General features: G+C 35.5%; 1 protein-coding gene across 4 annotated transcripts in view; it reads right to left on the reverse strand.

Annotated features, from left to right (window-relative positions):
• The window catches only part of ZDHHC15 (zDHHC palmitoyltransferase 15), a 126548-nt gene that overhangs the window by 14373 nt on the left and 88774 nt on the right, over positions 1-23401 (reverse strand). For 2 of the 4 annotated variants that reach the window (XR_012127249.1, XM_017652038.3), the window contains exons 10-11: positions 21075-21178; positions 5321-5395 (exon numbers count right to left, since the gene is read on the reverse strand). Coding sequence is in view for 3 of the 4 variants with exons in the window: in XM_017652038.3 (XP_017507527.1) it covers positions 5352-5395; positions 21075-21178 (148 nt within the window). In the remaining variant the exon portion in view is untranslated. The remainder of the gene's footprint in view (positions 1-5320; positions 5396-21074; positions 21179-23401) is intronic. The other 2 variants (XM_017652041.3, XM_017652037.3) reach the window with 1 other exon arrangement.

Raw genomic sequence — 23401 nt, forward strand, 5'->3', positions numbered from 1 at the left:
TCAGCACTTGGAATTATCACTATTTAAGTAAAATTGTACAGTGTGGGTGTAGAGGAATATCCTTGTGGTTTTGATTTGCATTTTCCTAATGGCTAGTGATGTTGAACATCTTTTCTTTTGCTAATTGCTACTTCTTTGGTGAAGTGTCCATTCAAACCTTTTGTCCATTTTTTAAATTGTGATGATTGTTTTATTTTTGAGCTTTTAGAGTACTTTATATATTCTTGATACAAGTCCTTTATCAGTTATGCATCTTACAAATATTTTCTCCCAGTCAATGGCTTGTCCTCATTTTCTTAAGTATTCTCCTCAGAGAAAGCATTTTTAGTTTTGTTCAAGTCCAATTTGTAATTTTTTCTTTTATGTATATTACTTTTGATGTCATATCTAGGAACTCCTTGCCTAACTCAAAGTGAAAAAGATTTACTCCTATGTTTTCTTCTAAGACTGTTAGAGTTTTATGATTTACATTAGGTCAATGATTCATTTTGACTTAAGTTTTGTATGTGTTGTAAGGTGTATTGGGGTAGGGATGTCCAGTGCTTCGAGTATCATTTGTTGAAAGGATTGTATTTTCTCCATTGAATTATCATTAAATCTTTGTGTAAAAATCAGTTGATTATCTTTATGTAGGTCTATTTCTGTACTTTATTTTTTAGTGTTTCTTTGGTTTATGGGTCTATGCTTTAGTCATTACTACACTATCTTGACTACTATAGCATTAAAGTATGTCTTAAGATTGGACAGTTTGTGTCCTCCAACTTTGGTTTTCTTTTTCAGAATTGTTTTGGCTATTCTAGATCCCTTACTTTTCCTTATAATTTTAGAATCTGCTTTTGTATATCCACAAAAATTCCTGCTGGAATTTCACTTGGGGTTGCATTAAACCTACCTATCAATTTAGGGAGCATTGACATCTTAACTATACTGAGTCTTCTCACCCATGAGTATAGTGTGTCTTGGCATGTACTTATGTCTTCTTTGGTCTTTTTCTTCAGTGGTTTGGAGGTTTTAGCATAGAGATGTTGTGTATGATTTGTTAGAATTATGTCTATTTAATTTTTTAGAGTTATTGTAAAGTTTTAGAGTTATTAGTGGCATTGTGTTTTTGATTTTGCTTTCCTAATTATGCATTGTTTGTGTAAAGAAACACAACAGATGTTTATGCATTGATATTGTGTGGTATGCATTTGCTAAAATTACTTATTAGTTCTAGTACTTATTGTAGATTCTTTAAATTATCTATGTAGATGATCATGATCATGTCATCCATAAATATGGATATTTTATTTCTTCTTTTCCAGTCAGGGTACTTTTTATTTCTTTTTCTAGCCCTGCTGCATGTGTTAGGACTTTCATTATGAAATAGTATAGGAGTAAAAAGAGAGACTGTATGATAGAGGAAAGAAATACTGGTAAGTAGGTATGTAGTGAAGACTTATCAGGCTATTTACGCTGAAGACCACAACTATGTAATCTTAGTGTGTTATTTGTAATCAGCATTTATAATCAGTTATGTTAGTTTTGTAGTAGTTCTCAGCAGCCTTAGTACAGGAATGGAGAAGGCATATAGCTGGATGAATTTGGAATTTGGGTTTTTGCTGGCTAAGGCAATGGAGTTATGGACTTGTTTTCTATTTAAAAATGTAATTTTATAATGTTTCAAGTTTCATCTGTGTTGTAGCATGAGATCTTTTGGTTGCTAAATAATATTCCATTTTATTAATATGCCATATTTACCTATTCATCAATAGATGGACATTAACATCTTTTCCACTTTTTGGCTATTATTAATAATACTGCTGTGAACATTAATGAAATTTTATGTGGACATATTTTCATTTCTCTTGGTTTTATACCTAGGAGTGAAATTATTGGATCATATGGTAATCCTCTGGTTAACATTTAAAGGACTGCCAAACTGTTTTCCAAAGTGACTTCACCATTTTACATTCCTATCAGCAATGTATGAAGATTCTCACTTCACAATCTTGCCACTGCTTATTATCTGTCTTTTGTATTAGAGCCATCCTCATGGATATTAAGAGGTATCTTGTGATTTTGATGTGCATTCCCTAAAGGCTAATAATGTTAAGCAACTTTTCATGGCTGATCATTTGTATATGGAGAAATGTCTATGCAGATCCTTTTTCTCCATTGACAATTAGATATTGTTTTCATTACAGAATTGTAAGAATTCTTTATATATTCTGCATACAAGTCTCTTAAGCTGCTATAAACATTCATATACAAATGTTTGTATGATCACAGGTTTTCACTTTTCTAGGGGAAATATTTGCAAGTGGAAATACTGGATCATATGGTAAGTGTATGTTTCACTTTATAAGAAACTTTAGAAGGTTAAGATACTTGATTTGCAAATATTTTCCCCCCAAAAGTATACATAGTATATTTATAGAATCATGGATTATATGAAATGTACAGAATAGGCAAATGTATACAGATATAAAGTAGACTAGTGGTTCCCTAGAGGTGGAAGTGGAGAAAGGGCAAGTAACTGCTAATGAGTATGGGGCTTCTTTTTGGGGTAATGAAAACTATTCTAAAATTAAATTGTACACTCTAAATGGTCAAATCATATGCTATGTGAACTATATTTCAATAAAGGTGATAAAAATGTATTTTTAAATTAAACGGCATTCATACAGCTTTTTCACATAACCCTATTATTCTTCAAAATAATTACTTTCAATGGTGCATAATATCTCATCATCATAATGTAGCAATTTATTTCACTATTCCCTTATTATTAGAGATTTAGGGTTTTTCCCCCAATTTCCTGCTATTGTAATAAATGGATGAATAGTTGTGTACATCTCTGATTATTTCATTAAAATGAATTCTTAAAATGGACTTACCTAATAAAATTGTATGAATGTCTTTAGTATGTTACCAAATTGCTCTTAAAAAATGCTTTATGAATTTAATGTTACATCATCTGTATATATGAGAAACTGTTTCAAACACTTCCTTGCCAACATTAGGTACTATACTTTATAAAAATTGGTTGCTTTAGTAGATAAAAATTGATATTTTTGGGTTACTTTAATTTGCATTTCTTTAAGTTGAACAATTTTCATGCTTAGACTTCATTTTAATTTTTGTTGATTGTTCACATCCTTTGCCCTTTTTCTAACTGTTGTGTTTTCCTTTTCCTTAACTGATTTACAAGATCTTTGTAAATTAAGAATGCTAAATTTTGTTTGTTAGATATTTTGCAAATGTTTTTCCAAGTTTGTCTTTTCATTTTGAAGAAAATATGTAGAAACAGTGTTTTTTTCTGTAAGAATTATGGCAATAATTTCTTTTTATACACAAAAAAATTGAGAGAAAATGAAAAATATGTTACATTTGTTAATTTTAAGTTTAAGTAGATGGGTATTCAATTTATCTGTAATACTTTAAAAAACTTTACAAAAGGGAAACAAAAGAAAATATATATAAAATATTTAATAATATGGACATATAAGACTTATTCAACCACTCTCCTACTGATAGACATTCAGGTTGTTTTTGGACTTTCTATAAACATCACTGTATTAAGTGTCTATATATATTAAAATTACTCATATCTTCATAAGTTTTGAAATGATTCTCCCACTCTTCCCTCCTGTAGTCCCAAATACTTTTCTCTTACTATCAAAACATGACTCTCTTGTTCCTGTAGTATTAATCAATTAATTTATTTGAACAGAGTACCCTGGGGAAAGCATTGTTTAAAGGCAATTTTCCTTATGTATGGAATCATATAAAAATATATTTTATAGTTTAATATTCACTCAAAATATTCTGAAAAGAAAAAGGATTTGGTCATATAAATTTGGGAAAAACTTATTCCATTTCTGGGGATTAACAGATTTCCTTAGCATATTATATAAGTCCTGATAAGTATTGCACTAAGATAAGGTTTCATGACCTAAGTTCAGTCAAGTAAGTTCAAAGAGATACTACATCATCCACTCAGGAGAGCTGCAAAATTCATTTGTATAGGAAAAGCCTTGAGAATTCTTGTGCTGAAGACAACTCTCTAATTTTGCTTATATGGGGTTTCCTAAGTTTATTTCACTGGAGAACATTTTTCCCCTTTTAGTATCTGTTAACATATCGTAGTACTGGTGCTCCATAGAATATCCATGGTAAAATGCTAAAATGAGAAAATGAGAGAGATGAGCAACCATAGATAAATTGAATCCTAGATACTACTGCCATATGAGTTGTTTCACTTAAACATCAAACATTTCATCAGGGCTTTGAATAAGAATACAGATTTAATTTTTCCCTCTCCCTAACTTTTGATTATAAATGAAGATGCACAGTGAATTGCCCATCAGGTTTTTAAATATAGTGCCATAGTAGAAAGAGCATACTCTGAGGTCAGACAGACCTGGGTTGCAATTAAGTTGTCCATTTACTAAGCTGAATGGGTGATTTAACTTCTCTGGGTTTTAGTGTTTTCATAAGCAAAATAAGAATAGTAACATTCACTTCAAAGAGTTGATGTGAGGATTAAATGAGATAATATGTATCAAGTACATAGCAAAATGGCTGGCATACATGAGGTCTTATACAATATCTGTGCTGGTACATAGCAGGGTTCTGTAAGGAAAAGAAATGAAGACATGAGAGCCCACAAATAGATGGGCTTCTGAATAATTGCTAGTCTTTTCATGGGAATAGAATTGGAAAGCTAATTGGATCAGAGCTTTGAGCTCCATGGCATTTCTATTACTAAAATTCTCCTTTTAATACTGAATTACATTGGATTTATTTACCTGTGAATGTTGCAAAGAGAAGGCTGTTCAGCTTTTTACTAGGCCAAAGATAATTCTCTGGTCAAGGCTGCCTGCCACTGATAAACAAATTAGTAACATTTGGGGGGAGCTGGAGTGTAGGGATGGTGTTTTTTGCCTCTGGGTGCATAAGAGTAGGTTATTAACTGACATAATGGAGTCAGGCAAAAAGAATCTATTTATAGTCGGCATCATTTCAGAGCCCTGAAATGCACCAGGACAAGGTTTATAATTCATGGTATTAAAGTAAATAACCTGAACAGGATGTTTGGCTGTTTCTGTATACCCTGGGGTCATTTTAGCCCAAGTGAATAGTGTGAGTTTTCAATGAATCAGGGAATCTTTTTCAGTATAATATGTATAGAACTCTTGCTTATGTGAATAATATAAGAGGGAAGAATTTAACATCTTGTTTACCAGGATTAGAACTTACTTTTTCTAGTTCTGCCCCCAAGACTGCCTCTTAGCAGTGCAGGTGGCACTCTGTGTGCCTCCCTCAGAATACTGACCTGTCTGAGAGAAGTAAAAATGTGAAAACTGCTATGTTTCCGTTTCCACAGCTAGAGATGAACCTTCTGGATAATCTGTAAGGTTGAAAAGTGAACATTATTAAATATCTCTTTCTCTTGTATGAACATGTCTACATTCACTGCCATATTCCTTCCTTGTTCAATCTCTAGAGGCAGCAGACATCTGCAAATCTCTGAAGATTGGTGTGTCATACTGAAGTATTTGTAAGGAGTCCAGACATTCACATTCTAAGAATAGTCAGCCTGTTGTACTATGAACTAAGATTATTTTATTTATCAGCATAATCTATCTATAATACTGGCTAGTATTTGACTTAAAAAGCTGTGATGACAGCTCAATATCATCTGGTTTTAATGGACTGTTTTGGGTCTTGCTACTCACAAAATTACCCTGTTTCACTGTTATTCTTCTGGACATAATTGAGATAGCTATTATAGTACTTTAGATGTTGGTGTGTTTCTAAAAAGGAATGAATTATCTAGAAAGTAAGAGGCCTTGGAATTGACATGCAACATCATTTATGGTACAAATGTTTTTGTCTCCAACCCCCAGGAAATTGGGGGAGCAAAGTACACTCTGAGCCAGCTTGCTTAATGTACAAATAATCGCTTTATTTGTACTCCCTGAATAATAAGGTACTTGGCACTTTGAGATAAAAATAAATTTGGCAGTGGTTGTCCCTTAGAGTTTCTGTTAGTACATTTTCCTTTATGAAATCAATGTGCCATTCAGAGTACTCCAATAGGTATGAGGTCTGCATACCAGAAGATAAAGACCAGCTATGGTGAGTTACCCTTACCACAGCAAGCTGGCAAATTCTCATGCCACTGAGCTAACTAGGCAGATTCTGGAGACAATGATGCTTTCTTCTGAAAAGAGTGGAAATGTAAAAGAGGCTCTGAGAATGTCTGTCTTTGGAATCATGGCTCCACGGTGGGCACAAGTTCTGTATTGTTTGGAATTCAGACTATTTTAGCCTTTAAGTCTGAACAGAAAGCAGCTCTTTTGGCCCAGATCTTCAGTGAAGGATATATAGAGAATAACTCAGGTTTGTCAAGCAACTCAGGGAGGAAAGAGGCAACAAGTGCTTAGGCATACATCTCATCTCACCTATACATTTATACCAGGAAGGTGACTGATACACTGTGAAAGGTAATTCTGGAAGTGGAGTGCAGTATTTGCCTTGCTACTCTTTGCTGATGGTTGGCTGTCTTGGAATTCTGTAGGTATGGTTTGGCAATATACCTTTTCAGAAACTGGCTTTTAGTATTCTGCTAAAGGGTTTATTTTACTTTTTGCCACAGCAATCCACACTCATATTTGGCATAGAACACTTCTTCCCAGCAATTATTTAAGATGAAATCAAGCTTGCAGACATTGAAGCCTAAGCTGAAAAACCCAATTATCAACTTCCTTCATGGTTTCATTACCTGGAGAGATTAAGCTAAGGCTGTAAAGCTAGAGTCATCACCTGGTGAGGGCTAAATTGAAAAAGTGTAGATACATAAAAAAATGACTCTCTGCATAATAGAAGACAAATGAAGAATTTAGAAATCAATTTACCTTCTCCTTCTACCATCTGCACCTATACTGCTTTCCCTACTCCCACCTGCTCTTGCTGCCTATGTTGTAGTGATTTCACTGTTATTTAATAGATGTCTACTTGAACCAAAAATGTCATTTTAATTTTGGTGTATACTGGCTCAGCTTTGGTCCTCATTCCTGTCTTGTCCTAAATCAGTATCTTTCCTTTAAAATCCTATGTTCCTACATAAATCCTGGATACTATGGGAAGAGACTATAACAGTATATGTATACTTCTCTCTAGCCATTGGTTATCAGAGATTGGGAAGTGGGTAGATTGACACAATGTGGAATCTGGAAGGACTTAGGGTGAGTTGTGATTGTTTCATGGCCTTACATAAGTCACTTTGCCTCCCCAGCATCAACTTTTTCATCTGTAAAATAGGGTAGTACTCTCTCATTCATAGTATTTTTGTGATGTTTTCCTCTGAATTATGGGTATCCTCTAAGGTTCTATATCCTTATGCTCTGACTTTTTCTTTATCCATTCATTTCCTTGGCTACATGGATGCATGTCAACATTGCTGAAGGGCTTCCATATTTTACATTTTTATCTCCTTTCCCTAGTTTTATTGTCTCCCTTGATTATCTCCTACACCACTCCTGAGTTTAACTGCCATCTTCATATGAATGACCCCAAGAGCTCTAGTCACTGAGACTATTTCCAGTTATTTAAAATGTCTCCTGGCTTGGAGGATTAAAGATGGTGGCATTAGAGGTGAGACATAAACCTCCTCCCAAAACCACATATAATATGAAAATATAGCAGATACATCAAATCCTAAAAGAGCAACAGGAAAGAATGCTGTGGCAGACTGCCTACACCTAGGGAAACCAGCAGGCATCAAGGAAAAGGGTAAAGTACCAAAGCAGTGATCCAGAAATACCCAAACCCTTCCTGTACCCCAGCTCACCAGAGGAAGGAAGAGAAATGGAGCAGGGAGGAGGCAGAGGCTTAAGACTATTGAACACCCAGCCCTGGAGATCTGCTCTGGGAGCACGAACCCAGGAAGGTGACTGATACACTGTGAAAGGTAATTCTGGAAGTGGAGTGCAGTATTTGCCTTGCTACTCTTTGCTGATGGTGCTCTGAAGATTAGTGGGGTTGGAAAGCTAAGATAGGTAGAACACTTGGAGAGACTGAGATTCCAGCTGCTTGTGGAAAACAGGGATCCACATCTGACTGCTCTGGGACAAAATAAATGTGGGCAGTCTGAAAGACTTCTAACAGCAAGAGGGCTGCTAAAGGGGCAAGGATTGTACAGAGCTTGCTGCTCAGGAGAAAGGACAGGTGGACAAAATTGTCTGGGTGCACTCTTTCCAGCAGGTTGGAAACATTCAGGGGCTTCAGGCACTCCATCCCCCTGGCTGGCTACACAGATCCAAGATCCCCCTCTGAGATAAGCAGCCTGCTGTGCTTCCCTACTTGCTGGCAGCAGCTTGCTAACTGGCTGCCCCCACCACTGCACTAGGCCAGTCAGAGGGTAGCCCTGCCTACAGCAGCTTAAAGTACAAAGCATAGAGGTTTCTCCCTGCATGCTCAGCCCACTGGCCCTGGATGTGGAGACAGGCACTGTAGCCAGGAAGCAGGAAACAATGCTTTTCTCCCCTCAGGCACCAGCACCAATTCCCTGAAACCCCTGCCATCGGTCCAAGGACTGAGCAGCTCCAGAGAGTAGAGGCTTTGGGCACTAGAGGGCGCAATCTATAAATATGAAATGTCAAAGGAAACTGGTTCAAACCAATATCCCACAAATTCCAGAAAGAGGGCCAAGCACAACTGAACACATCCATCTTCCTGAAAGAGATTTCAAAATAAAAATCATAAACATGCTCATGGAGCTACAGAAAAATATTCAAGAACTCAGTGATGAATTCAGGAGTGAGATACAAATGCTAAAGAATACAGTATCAGAAATGAAACATACAATGGAGGGATTTAAAAGCAGATTAGATGGAGTAGAGGAGAGAGTAAGCTAAATAGAAATTAGACAACAGGAATACAAGGAAGGTGAGGTACAGAGAGAAAAAAGGATCTCCATGAATGAAAGAATATTGAGAGAACTGTGTGGCCAATCCAAAAAGAATAATATTAACATTATAGGAGTACCAGAAGAAGAGAGAGAAAAAGGGATAGAAAGACTCTTTGATGAGATAATTGTTGAAAACTTCCCCAATCTGGGGAAGGAGATAGTCTCTTAGGCCATGAAGGGACTCAAGGAAGATAACACCAAGACATATAATATAAAAATGACAAAGATCAAGGATAAAGACAGAGTATTAAAAGCAGCCAGGGAGAGAAAAAAGATCACATACAAAGGAAAACCCATTAGGCTATCATCAGACTTCTGAACAGAAACATTACAGGCCAGAAGGGAGCAGCATGATATATTTAATGCAATGAGCAGAAGGGCCTTGAACCAAGAATACTCTACTCGAAAAGAGTATCATTTAAATTTGAAGGAGGGATTAAAAATTTTCCAGATGAGCAAAATCTGAGAGAATTTACCTCCCACAGGCCAACTCTACAGTGTATTTTGGAGGGACTACTTTAGATGGAAGTCTTCCTAAGGCTGAATACCTGTCACCAGAGGAAATGAAACCACATTAAAGAAAGTAGACAATTAATTACTAAGAAGTTCCAAAATCAAATCAACCACCCCCAAAGTCAGTCAAGGGGTAGACAAAGAGTACTGAATATGATACCTAATATATAAAGAATGGAGGAGGAAGAAAGAAAAAAAGAACCTTTAGATTGCACTTGTAATAGCATAGTAAGTGAGGTAGGTTAGACTGTTAGAAAGTTACCCTTGAACCTTTGGTAACCAGGATCTAAAGCCTGCAATGGCAATAGGTACATATCTATCAATAATCACCCTAAATTTAAATGGTCTGAATGAATGAATCAAAAGATATAGAGTCACTGAATGTATAAAAAACAAGAGCCATTCATATGCTGCCTACAGAAGACTCACTTCAAACCTAAAGACATACACACAGACTAAAAGAGAAGGGATGGAAAAAGATATTACAGGCAACTAATAGGGAGGAGAAAAAAGTAGGAGTTGTAGTACTTGCATCAGAGAAAATGGACTTCAAAACAAAGAAAGTCACAAGAGACAAAGAAGGACAATACATAATGATAAAAGGGACAGTCCAACTAGAAGATATAATGGTTATAAATATCTGTGCACCCAACATAGGAGTACCTACATATATAAAACAAATGGTAACATAAATACAGGGGGAAATAGAATGCAATCCATTCATTTTAGGAGACTTCAAATGACCGCTCACTCCAAAGGTCATATCAAACAGACAGAAAATAAGTAAGGACACAGAGGTACTGAACCACACATTAGAACAGATGGGCCTAAAGGACCTACAGAACACTCCACCCAAAAGCAGCAGGATAGACATTCTTCTCAAGTGCACATGTAACATTTTCAACAATAGATAATATACTAGGCCACAAAAAGAGCCTCAACAAATTCAAAATGATTAAAATTGTACTAATCAGGTTCTCAGACCACAAAGGTATGAAACTAGACATAAATTATGCAACAAAAACAAAAAATCACACAAATGGAGGAATAACAAGATGCTTCTAAATAATCAATGGATCAAAGACCAAATTAAAACAGAGAATAAGCAATATATGCAAACAAATGAAAACAACAGCAAAACACCCCAACTACTGTGGGACACAGTGAAGGCAGTTCTAAGAGGAAACTATAGAGTAATCAAGGCCTATTTAAAGAAGGAAGAACAATCACTTAAGTGCACAATTATTGAAACTGGAAAAAGAAGAATACATGGAGCCCAAAGTCAGCAGAAGAAGGGACATAATACACCTCAGGGAAGAAATAAATAAAATTGAGAAGACTAAAACAATAGAAAACAATAATGAAACCAAAAGCTGGTACTTTGGAACAATAAACAAAATAGATAAACCCCTAGCCAGACTTATTAAGAAAAAAAGAGAATCTACGCACATAAATAGAATCAGAAATGAGAAAGGAAAAATCACGACAGACACCACAGAAACACAAAGAATTATTGGAGAATATTATGAAAATCTATATTCTAAGAAATTGGATAACCTAGAAGAAATGGACAACTTTCTACAAAAATAGAACCTTCCAAGATTGACACAGGAAGAAAAAGAAAATCTAAGCAGATGAATTACCAGCAATGAAATTGAATCAGTAATCAAAAAGGTACCCAAGAAAAAAGAAGCCAGACCAAATGGATTCACTGCTGAATTTTATCAGACATATAGAGAAGACATAATATGCATTCTACTTAAAGTTTTCAAAAAAATAGAAGAGGGAGGAATACTTCCAACTCCATTCTATGAAGCCAGTATCACTCTAATACCAAAACCAGGCAAAGGCACCACACAAAAAAGGAAAACTACAGACCAATATCCATGATGAACATAGATGCAGAACTACTCAACAAAACCGTAGCAAACCACATTCAAAAATACATCAAGAGGTTCATACACCACGATCAAGTGGGATTCATCCCAGGGATGCAAGGAGGGTACAACATTCAAAAATCCATCAACATCATCCACCACATCAAAAAAGGAAGGACAAAGACCACATGATCATTTCCATAGATGCTGAAAAAGCATTCAACAAAATTCAACATCTATTCATGATAAAAACTCTCAACAGAAAGGGTATAGAGTGCAAGAACCTCAACATAATAAAGACCATATATGACAAATCCACACCCAACATCATATTTAAGTGAAAAGCTGAAAGCTTTTCCTTTAAGATTGGGAACAAAACAAGGATGCCCACTGTCCCCACATTTATTCAACATAGTACTGGAGGTCCTAGCCATCACAATAAGACAAAACAAAGAAATAAAAGGTACCTCTATTGGTAAGGAAGAAGATAAACTGTCACTGTTTGCAGATGACATATTTTACATAAAATACCTTAAAGAGTCCACTTAAAAACTACTATATCTAATACATGAATTCAGCAAAGTTGCAGGATACAGAATTAATACAGAGAAATCTGTTGCATTCATATACACTAATGATGAAAAAGCAGAAAGAGAACTCAGTAAAACAATTTCATTCACAATTGCATATAAAAGAATAAAATACCTAGGAATAAACCTAACTAAGGAAGTGAAAGACCTGTATGCTGAAAACTACAAGACATTCCTGAGAGAAATTAAAGAAGATACAAATAAATGGAAATTCATCCCATGCTCTTGGAAAGGAAGAATTAATATTTTTTTAAATGGCCATTCTGCCTAAAGCAATCTACAGATTCAATGCAATCCCTATCAACATACCAACAGCATTCTTCAACGAACTAGAGAAAATAGTTCTAAAATTCATATGGAACCACAAAAGACTCTGAATAGCAAAGCAATCCTGAGAAAAAAGAATAAAGCAGGGGGATCTCACTTCCCAACTTCAAGCTCTACTACAGAGCCACAGAAATCAAGACAATTTGCTACTGGCACAAGAACAGACCCATCGACCAGTGGAACACAATAGACAGTTCACACACAAACCCAAGCATATATGGTCAATTAACATACAACAAAGGAGCCATGGATATACAATGGGGAAATGACAGCCTCTTAAATAGCTGGTGTTGGCAAAACTAGACAGCTATATGTAAGAGAATAGAACTGGATTACTGTCTAACTCCATAAACAAAATTAAACTCAAAACGAATCAAAGACCTGAATGTAAGTCATGAAACCATTAAACTCTTAGAAGAAAATATAGGCAAAACTCTCTTGAATATAAACATGAACAACTCCTTCATGAACATATCTCCATGAGCAAGTGAAACAAAAGCAAAAATGAACAACTGGTAGTATATCAAACTAAAAGGTTTCTATACAGCAAGGGACATGATCAGTAGATCAAAATGGCATCCTACAGTATGGGACAATATATTCATAAATGACATATCAGATCAGGGTTGACATCCAGAATATACAAAGAGCTCATGCACCTCAACAAACAAAAAGGAAATAATCCAATTAAAAAATGGGCAGAGGATCTGAACAGATGCTTCTCCAAAGAAGAAATTCAGAAAGCCAACAGGTCCATGAAAAGATGCTCCACATTGCTAATCATCAGAGAAATGCAAATTAAAACCACAATGAGATGTCACCTCACACCAGTAAGGATGGCTACCATCCAAAAGACAAACAACAACAAATGTTGGCAAGGATGTGCAGAAAGGGGAACCCTACTACACTGCTGGTGGGAATATAAATTAGTTCAACCATTCTGGAAAGCAGTATGGAGGTTCCTCAAAAAACTAAAAATAGAAATACCATTTGACCCAGTAATTCCACTCCTAGGATTTTACCCTCAGAATGCGGGAGCCCAGATTGAAAAAGACAGATGCACCCCTATGTTTATCGCAGCACTATTTACAATAGCCAAGAAATGGAAGCAACCTAAGTGTCCATCCATAGATGAATGGTTAATGAAGATGTGGTACATATGCACAATGGAATACTATTCAGCCGTAAGAAGGAAACAAATTGTACCATTTGTAACAACATGTATGGAGCTGGAGGATATTATGCTCTGTGATATAAGCCAGGTCAACAAAGACAAGTGCCAAATAATTTCCCTCATTTGTGGAATATAACAATGATGCAAAGCTGAAGGAAGAAAACAGCAGCGGACTGACAGACTCCAACAAGGGACTAGCGGTTACCAAATGGTAGGGATGTGATAGGGTGGGTCAGAAGGGAGAGAGAAGTTGATCGAGGAGTTTTATGTTTAGTACACATGGTATGGGATGTCACGGAGAATACAGTGTAGCACAGAGAAGGCAAATAGTAAATCTGTGGCATGTTTCCACGCTGATGGACTGTTACTGCAGTGGGGTGTGTGTGGGGACTTGATAATATGGGTGAATGTAGTATCCACATTGTTTTTCAAGTGAAATCTTCATAAGAGTGTATATCAATAATACCTTAATAAAAATATTTAAAAAATAAAAGATATAAATTAATAAGTAGATGATGATAGATAGATAGATAGAAAGATAGATAGATAGATAGATAGATAGATAGATAGATGATAGATAGATAGATAGATAGATAAATATCTATGCACCAGTATAGGGGCATATACATATGTGAAACAAATACTAACAATATTAAATGGTAAAATAGAATGCAATGCATTCATTTTGCTAGACTTTAACACACCACTCCCATGAAAGACAGATCATACAGAAAGTAAATAAAGAAACAGAGGCACTGAACAATACATTAGATCCAACTGCCTTAAGAGATATCTACAGAACACTCTATCCAAAAGCAGCAGGATACATATTTTTCTCAAGTGTACATGGAATGTTCTCCAGAATAGATCACATAATAGGCCACAAGTAAAGACTCAATAAATTAAAATATATTAAAGTTTATCAAGAAGCTTTTAAACCAAAATGGTATGAAAGTAGAAATAAATTACACAAAGACAACAAAAAGACTTACAAACCTATAAGGGCTAAACAACATATTCCTAATAATTAATGGATCAATGAACAACTTAAAACAGACATTAAGCAATACATGGAGAGAAATGATAAGAGAAACACAACATCCCAAAATATGTGGGACATGGAAAAGGCAGTCCTGAGAGGAAACTACATAGCAATACAGACTTACCTCAAGAAACAAGAACAATCCCAAATAAAGTCTAAAATAACAATTTAAAAAATTATAAAAAGAGCAAATAACACCCAAAGTCAGTAGAAGGAAGGTAATACTAAAGATAAGAACAAAAATAAATAAAATGGAGAAGAGTAAAACAAAAAAAAAAATTAATGAAACCATGACTTGGTTCTTTGAGAAAATAACCAAAAATAGATAAACCCCTTGCCAGACTTACCAAGAAAAAAGGGAGTGTACACCCATTAACAGAATTAGAAATGAAGTAAGAATAATCAAAATGGATGCCACAGAAATACAAAGAATTATTAGAGAATATTATGAAAAATTAAATGCCAACAAATTGGACAATTTAGAAGAAATAGACAACTTCCTAGAAGAATACAACTTTCAAGATTGACCTAAGAAGAAACAGAAAATCTGAACAGACCAATTACCAGCAATGGAATCAAATTGGTAATAAAAAGAATCGCCAAAAACAAAACTTTTGATCCAGATGCCTTCATAGCCAAATTCTACCAAACATTTAAAGAGCTAACCCATACTTCTTAAAGTATTCCAAAAAGGAGAAGAGGAGGAAATACTTCCAAATTCATTCTATGAAGCCAGCATCACTCTAATACCAATACCAGACAAAGATAACTCAGAAAAAGAAAATTACATACCAACATCCTTGATGAACACAGATGCAAAGATCCTCAACAAAATATTAGCAAACCAAGTCCAAAAATACATCAAAAAGTTCATTTATCATGACCAAGTGGAATTCCAGAAATGCAAGGATGATACAATATTTGCAAACCCACCAATATCATATACCACATTAACAAAACCAAGAATAAAACCACATGAGCATCTCAATAGATGCTGAAAAGCATTTTAGAAAATTCAACATCAATTCATTATAAAAACTCAACAAAATGGGTTTAGAGGGCATGTATCTCAACATAATAAAGGCCATGTATGAAAACCCACAGCCAACACCATACTCAACAGCAACAGCTGAAAGCTTTTCCTCTAAGATCAGGAACAAGACAAGGATGTCCACTCTCCCCACTTTTATTCAACAGAGTACTGGAGGTCCTAGCCATGGCAATCAGCTAACACAAACAGATAAAAGGTATCCAAATTTGTAAGGAAGAAATTAAACTCTCACTATTTGCAGATGGCATGATATTATACACAGAAAACCACAAAATCCACTAAAAAACTACTAGAACTAATAATTGAATACAACAAATTTGCAGGTACAATATTAATACACAAAAATCTGTTGCATTCCCATATACTAAGGATGAACTAGCAGAAAGAAAAATCAGGAAAACAACTCCATTTTCAATTGGATCAAAAACAATAAAATACCTAGAATTAACCCTAACCAAGGAGGTGGAATACTACGCTCTGAAAACTACAAGACACTCATGAGAGAAATTAAAGAAGACACCAAAATATGGAAATCTATCCTGTGCTCATAGATAGAAAGAATCAACATCATTAAGATGGCCATCCTTTCCAAAGCATTTTACAGATTCAATGCAATCCCTATCAAAATACCAACAGCATTCTTCAATGAACTAGAACAAATAGATCTAAAATTCATATGGAACCAAAAAAGGCCCCAAATAGCCAAAACAATCCTTAGAAAGAACAAAGTGGGGCAGATTACACTCCCTGACCTCAAACTCTACTACAAAGCTACAGTAATCAAAACAATTTGAAACTGACACAAGAACAGACCCATAGACCTATGGAACAGAATAGAGAGCCTAGATATTAACCCAAGCATATATGGTCAATTAATATAGGATAAAGGAGCCATGAATATACAATGGGGAAAAGGCAGCCTCTTCAACAGCTGGTGTTGGCAAAACTGGACAGCTACATGTAAGAGAACGAAACTGGATTATTGTCCAACCCTATATACCGAGGTAAACTCAAAATGGATCAAAGACCTGAATGTAAGTCATGAAACCATAAAACTCTTAGACGAAAAATCTGTTGAATATAAACAGAATCTTTTTCCTGAACAGATCTCCTCAGTCAAGGGAAACAAAGTAAAAAATGAACAAGTGGGACTACATCAAACTAAAAACCTTCTGTACAGCAAAGGACACCATCAGCAGAACAAAAAAGGCATCCTACAGTATGGGAGTATATATTCATAAATGACTCATCTGATAAAGGATTAACATCCAAAATATATAAAGAATTCACACACCTCAATACCCAAAAAGAAATAACCAGATTGAAAAAGGGGAAGGGGATCTGAACAGACACTTCTCCAAAGAAGAAATTCAGATGACCAACAGGTACATGAAAAGACGTGCCACATCGCTAATCATCAGGGAAATGCAAATTAAAACCACAATGAGATATCACCTCACACCAGTTAAGATGGCCAACATCAAAAAGACTAGAATAACAAATGCTGGTGAGGATGTGGAGAAAGCAGAACCCTCCTACACTGTTGGTGGTACTGCAAATTGGTGCAACTGCTGTGGAATGCAGTATGGAGATTCCTCAAAAAACTAAAAATAGAAATACCATTTGACCCAGTAACTCCACTCCTAGGAATTTACCTGAAGAAGACAAAATCCCTGATTCAAAAAGATATATGCACCTCTATGTTTATTGCTATAATGTTTGCAATAGCCAAGATATGGAAACCATTCAAGTGTCCATCAATAGATGAATGGATAAAGAGGATGCAGTACATATACACAATGGAATATTATTCAGCCAGTCAAAGAAAAGAAATCCTGCCATTTGCAACAACATGGATGGACCTAGAGGGTAATATGCTCAGTGAAACAATCCAGGCAGAGAAAGACAAATACCATAATGATTTCACTTATTTGTGGAATATAAAACAAAGAAAAACAGAAGGCACAAAACAGCCTTAGACTCATAGACACTAAGAAGTGACTAGTGGTTACCAAGGGGGAGGGGAGTGGGTAGGGGCTGGGGGAAGAGTGAGGGGGACTGTTGATCAAGTGTGATGTGCATTTGATAAAAAAAAGGTAGATCCTAAAAGCAGGAAGAGAAAAACAACTTGTTATGTTACAAGGAAACCCCATAAGGCCATCTGTAGATTTTTCAGCAGGAACTTTGCAAGTCAAAATGGGGTGTTATGACATATTCAAAGTGCTGAAAGGCAAAAACTGCCAGCCAAAAATTTTCTACCTTGCAAGGTTATCATTGAGATAACCTTCAAATTCTCAATTGAGAACTAAAACAAAAATGTGGCTGAATGGATTTAAAAAAGGACCCATGTGTATTCTGACAACAAGAGACTCATTTCAGAAGTAAAGACAGACACAGACTAAAAGAGAAGGGATATTAAAAGATATTCCATGCAAATGGAAATGAAAAGAAAGATGGTATAGTTATGCTCATATCAGACAAAATAGACTTTAAAACAAGGACTATAATAAAAGACAAAGAGGGACACTACATAATGATAAAGGTATCAATCCAGCAAAATAGGCATGACATTTATAAATATATATGCACCCAACATAAGAGCACCAAAATATATAAGGCAAATATTAATGGACCTAAAAGGAGAGACTGGCAGGAATACAATAATGATAATGGTAAGAGATTTTAACACCATACTTATGTCAAAGGATATATCACCCAGACAGAAAATAATAGGGAAACCTTGGCCTTAAACAATACATTAAGTCCAGATGGCATTACTAGATATATATATATATATATATAGAACTCTCCTTCCAAAAGCAACAGAATAAACATTCTCACATGCACATGGAACATTTTCCAGGATAGATCATGCGTTAGGACACAGAACAAGTCTCAGTAAGTACAAGAAGACTGAAATCATATCAAGCTTCTCTTCTGAACAATACACTTTGAAATTAGAAATAAATTATTAGAAGAAAACTAGAAAAAATATTAAAATGTGGAGATTAAACAACATGGTACTGAACAACTAATGGGTCATCAAAGAAATCAAAGGAGAAATTTAAAAAAATACCTACAGAAAAATGAAAACGGCAGTACTATGATATAGCAAAAGTGGTTCTAAGAAGGAAGTTCATAGCAATACAGGCCTACCTCAATAAACAAGAAAAGTCTCAAATAAAAAACGTAACTTTATATCTCAAGGAACTATAAAAAGAACAGATGAAGACCAAAGTTAGTAAAGGAAGGAAACAAGAAAGATCAGAGTGGAAATAAATCAAATAGAGACTAAAAAGACAATAGAAAAGATGAATGAAATTAAAAGCTGGTTCTTTGAAAAGACAAAATTTACAAACTTAGCTAGACTTACCAAGAAAAAAAAAAGAGGGCTCAAATAAGTAAAATCAGAAATGAAAGAGAAGTAACAAATGATACTACAGAATTACAAAGAACCATAAGAAGCTACACGAACAATTTAATGCCAATGAATTGGACAACCTAGAAGAAATGGATAAGTTCCCAGAAATTAAGTTCAACAAACATAATTTTAATTTACAATACTTTCCCCAGGAATCTAAGTTGTTAAAAGTGCAAGGACTTATTTTATATGATCTATTATGCACAGAAAATGGGGCCATCTGGAGATAATACAGAATCAACTGGACAAATTATGCAGCATAAAAATTTGTGTTAAAAATATGGTTTCCTAGTAGTTAGATTTGTTTGATAATAAAAAGGGTGATAAAGGAGAGTTGTGGAATCTCTTGCAATGGACTTTAAAAAACCCTTATATATGTGGGATGGCATAGTGGTCTTACTAAAGTTAAAGGAATTTTATAGCCTATGATTTTACAATTTACACAAGAAGCAGTTGAATGTATCAGGTAACAAGATGCCATCCAATCACATCACTGTGTCTCATATGTATTTGAGGATATATGACAGACATGGACATTGTATTGAAAAGAGTCCAGGATTTTAATCAGCATACCTTACTTTAAATCCAAGTTCTGCCGCTTTCTTGCTAGATGATCTTGGATAAGTTATTTGACATCTAGAGATCTGTTTCCTCAATTATAAAATGGGGGTGGTATGAATAATGCCTATTTAACTTGACAATTGCTAGAGACAAAGGATATGAAAAAAGTATACGAAAGTACTTTGTAAACTATAAAATGGTACACACATTTTTTTATAATTGAACATTTTTGAAAAAGTCTGGAACTGGAAACTCTTGAAGAAGATATCCTCTTTATAATGTTGTACTACATCTATACTTTAAGTGTTCTGCTTGCCAACACAAAAATCAGTTATGAATAGTTTTCTCCATTTCTAACTAGGTTAACTAGGTTAAGACCCTGAAAGTCTGATTTTATTAGACTTTGGGTTTCTTAATACCCAAATAAAAGTTGTTATAACTGTTGTAAGCTAAAGTCTGTTAGAAATACTGATAGCTGAAGGAAGGTAGGTCAAAATAGAATCCATTTTTCAATAGTCAGTAGGAAGAGGTAAGAGAATTGCTTATAAGTCCTTTGGACTGAGCAAAAACGCTTTTCTTTTTGTAACTATGGATTTGGGACTGCTTTGTCTTCCTTAGTCTTGGTAATGTGTCTTACTCTGAAACCTAATTAACCAGGTAGAGAACTTGGGCCTAGACTGTCTAACTGCATGAACACTTAGAAAGGCTTGTTCCCTGTCTCTGCTCCCACCTCAATGCCTTTCCATGTCCTAATTCAGCCTCATTCACCCCAGGTACAGTTGCTGGTAACTACTGTAAGTTCCCATTTAAAATTTCTGTCAGCTACTGCATTATTGGGACTAGCCACTAAAAATTACTCTCTGATGCCTAGTATTATAACATAAACGAATGTTGGAGGTGGAGACAAGGAATTGCGGCAATGGAGGTACATGACATGATCTCTTCACAAAAAAAATCTCAAGATGGCCCAATAATCTGGTGGGAAAAGGAGAAAGGGCAAATTGCTGCCCCTTATTTTTCCTTTGCCCCTCTGCCTTTTAGAAAAGGAGACTACATGCATGTGTAGGCTTCCTTCCATATATACTCTTTCATTATTTTATGTATTTAAACCATTCTAAAAGAGAATGAGAATAAAATTCTAATGAAAGCTTAACCAATGTGAATGAATCAGGGTAGAGAAACATGAGCTGTTGCCCATCAATTGAATTAATTCAAGGAAAACACCATGAGTGATCAATTGGCAGGATTGTTTACAAACATGCAGAGCACTGTTTATTATGTTTCCTGATTATCTAATTGGTTGTCAATCATAGTATCCCAAAGATGGTAACACACCTCCCAAGATGCCATCTAATCCTACCTCAGTCACCCATATTTGCTAAACAAATCTGACCATATATGCCCTTCTACATCCAAAGGGCACTGATGAGGTTGATGTGCTTATATAGTCTTTCTGGAAACCATTTTCTCACTACACTACACCATTGTGTTAATAGGGTCTTTGTTAGTGCTTGATCTGCTGGAGATACAAGACAGGATTTCTTGCTCAAACTACTTACCTCGGTTGTCATCCTCATTGTCCTCCCAGGGCTCTTCATTTGCTAGCAGTGGGTTCTGAGACTCACTCATAGACCTTATAGGGAAGGAGTGTCCATCACCAGGGCTGGTGGGGAAAGAAAGGCAGTGAACTCATAACTGATGAAGAATTTTTATGAAGGTAATAACCCTCCTAGAGATAGGAGGGGGCTTCTTAGGAAGACTTAAATCATTTAGCTTATTGGCTAAATCCGTGGTGGAATAGGTTCTTACAATATTATCAGTTTTTTGCATAATTTCTATATCTTGCTTATTTGTATGCATCAGTGTTGAGTCGTTTTGTTTGTAAGCAAGTCTTTAACTTGCTTCTCACAATGACCAGTTATGTCCTGTGCACACATAGCAAGCTTCATAAATATATTTTAATGCTGTGATCCTAATTTATATCCCATTACCTTATTGCTTTGGTTCTAAATTTTCAAGAAAAATTAGCAGATTCAGAAACATTGAATACAATGAAGATTCATTGCTGTGAGTTGGTTATAGATAATATTGCCTGAATTTGTTTTGTATTATTTGTTTTGTGTGGTAGAAAGGTTATTAGGAGCTGGAGGAAAGAGCCAGAGTAAGGCATCTCTAAAAGTGCAGATTCTGGGAGCAATTATCTGCATGTGTGATCATCTTTGTGGATATTTATGGTAACCTAGGGCTACCTCTCTGGTTAATCTCTGGCCACTAACAGTTAGGATGTTGTGGAGGAAGTGAAGGTTCCTATGGCCAGGATTCTCACCTGGCCCTGGTTGGCTAACTGACTACACACATGTGGGCAATATGTTGTTTTTAACTCTCTCCACCCAGTGCTCTGGGCAAGACTGCCACCTGGCAACATAGCGACACTGCTACAAGGCTGCAGGAGAGTAGAGACTGGAGTGGCAGCAGCGCCAAGGGCAGAGACTGACATGGCTGTGGGGGCAGAGAAGCTGAGGCAGAGACCTGCTTGCTGCATGCAGACTTGCTATGAGAGGACGGGATTCTTTTCTTGACCTGCCATCATGGAAATAAAGTTGGGTATAAACCCCTTCACCCCAAGAACGTTCCATTGTCGTTTTTTCAGTCTCACTGAATCCATAATGAACTTGTCTGGCTGAAACCCATTGGCAAGACAGATGTATTGGAGGGAACTGAGCTGGCTCTGGCTAGAGTGGGTTGTAGTTTAAACATTTGAGCCTATATATCTGAATGCATTTCAAATTTATATCTGAATGATTTTCATTATCATTTGATAATATCTATGCCTTTTCTCCTGTTCACAAATGTGGTTAATTGATAGTTGACAGATTTTATTGTTAGTTCTCTATAGAGGATATAAGTATACAGATTATAAATTAATTGGCTTTGATTTTTGCTTTTGTTCTTTATTCCAGAGAAGACTCATTTTACATCTCCCTTTGATGTTGTGGTAGTGTGTGTGTATTTGTGTATGAATGTTTGTGAGTGGGGGGCAAATAATTGCTGGTAATGGGTATTAATGCACATTACTCACTGACACAGTCTTGTCTTGTGATTTATAGTCAAGATAGTAGAATGTGCATCAGCTTTAAATAAATGAGCCTATAAAACACTAACTGGTACACAGGAGTAACAAATCAATAAGTAAAGGGGAGGAGAAGTTTTTTCTTAATTAAAATCTACTCCAACAGAATTTCCTCAAATAAATGAACAAGTGGATATATCTTGTCTGAGGAATGGATCTAAAGGGGGCTGCAAGAAGGCTATAAATAAGCTTTGATCGAGAGCTAGTTTAGTTGACAGTAGTTCATTCTGGTTCATGAAGTCACTCAGAGGACACAAAGTCATCTCTCCACTGCTTTCTCTTCATTCCTTTTGCAGTTCTAAGTATTACATACAATCTCTAAATCAATTTTTGTTATTACTTTTTGTTTTTTTTCCTTCATAAAATTAATATAAGCAATCACCCCACAATATGAAAAATGAAGACAAGAAAAATAATTTCTAAGACTATTGCCTTACTACTTAGAGTATTCTGAGGGAACTGTTTCCCCTCTGTTTTTCTTCTGTATATATTTGTACATATTTTTCATCACAATGTACATGTCATTTTGAGTTCTACATTTTTCACTTAAAATAGAGTATTTCCCCTTATTATGATAGTCTTTTTTTTAATTAAGCCATCATTGATATACACTGTTAGGAAGGTTTCACAAGAAAAACAATGTGGTTATCACATTCACCCTTATTATCGAGTACTCCCCCATTCCCCATTGCAGTCACTGTTCATCAGTGTAGGAAGATGCCACAGAGTCCCTATTTGTCTACTCTGAGCTACACT

The sequence above is a fragment of the Manis javanica genome, chromosome X (genome assembly GCF_040802235.1).
Source record: "Manis javanica isolate MJ-LG chromosome X, MJ_LKY, whole genome shotgun sequence".
NCBI classification, from domain to species: Eukaryota; Metazoa; Chordata; class Mammalia; order Pholidota; family Manidae; genus Manis; species Manis javanica.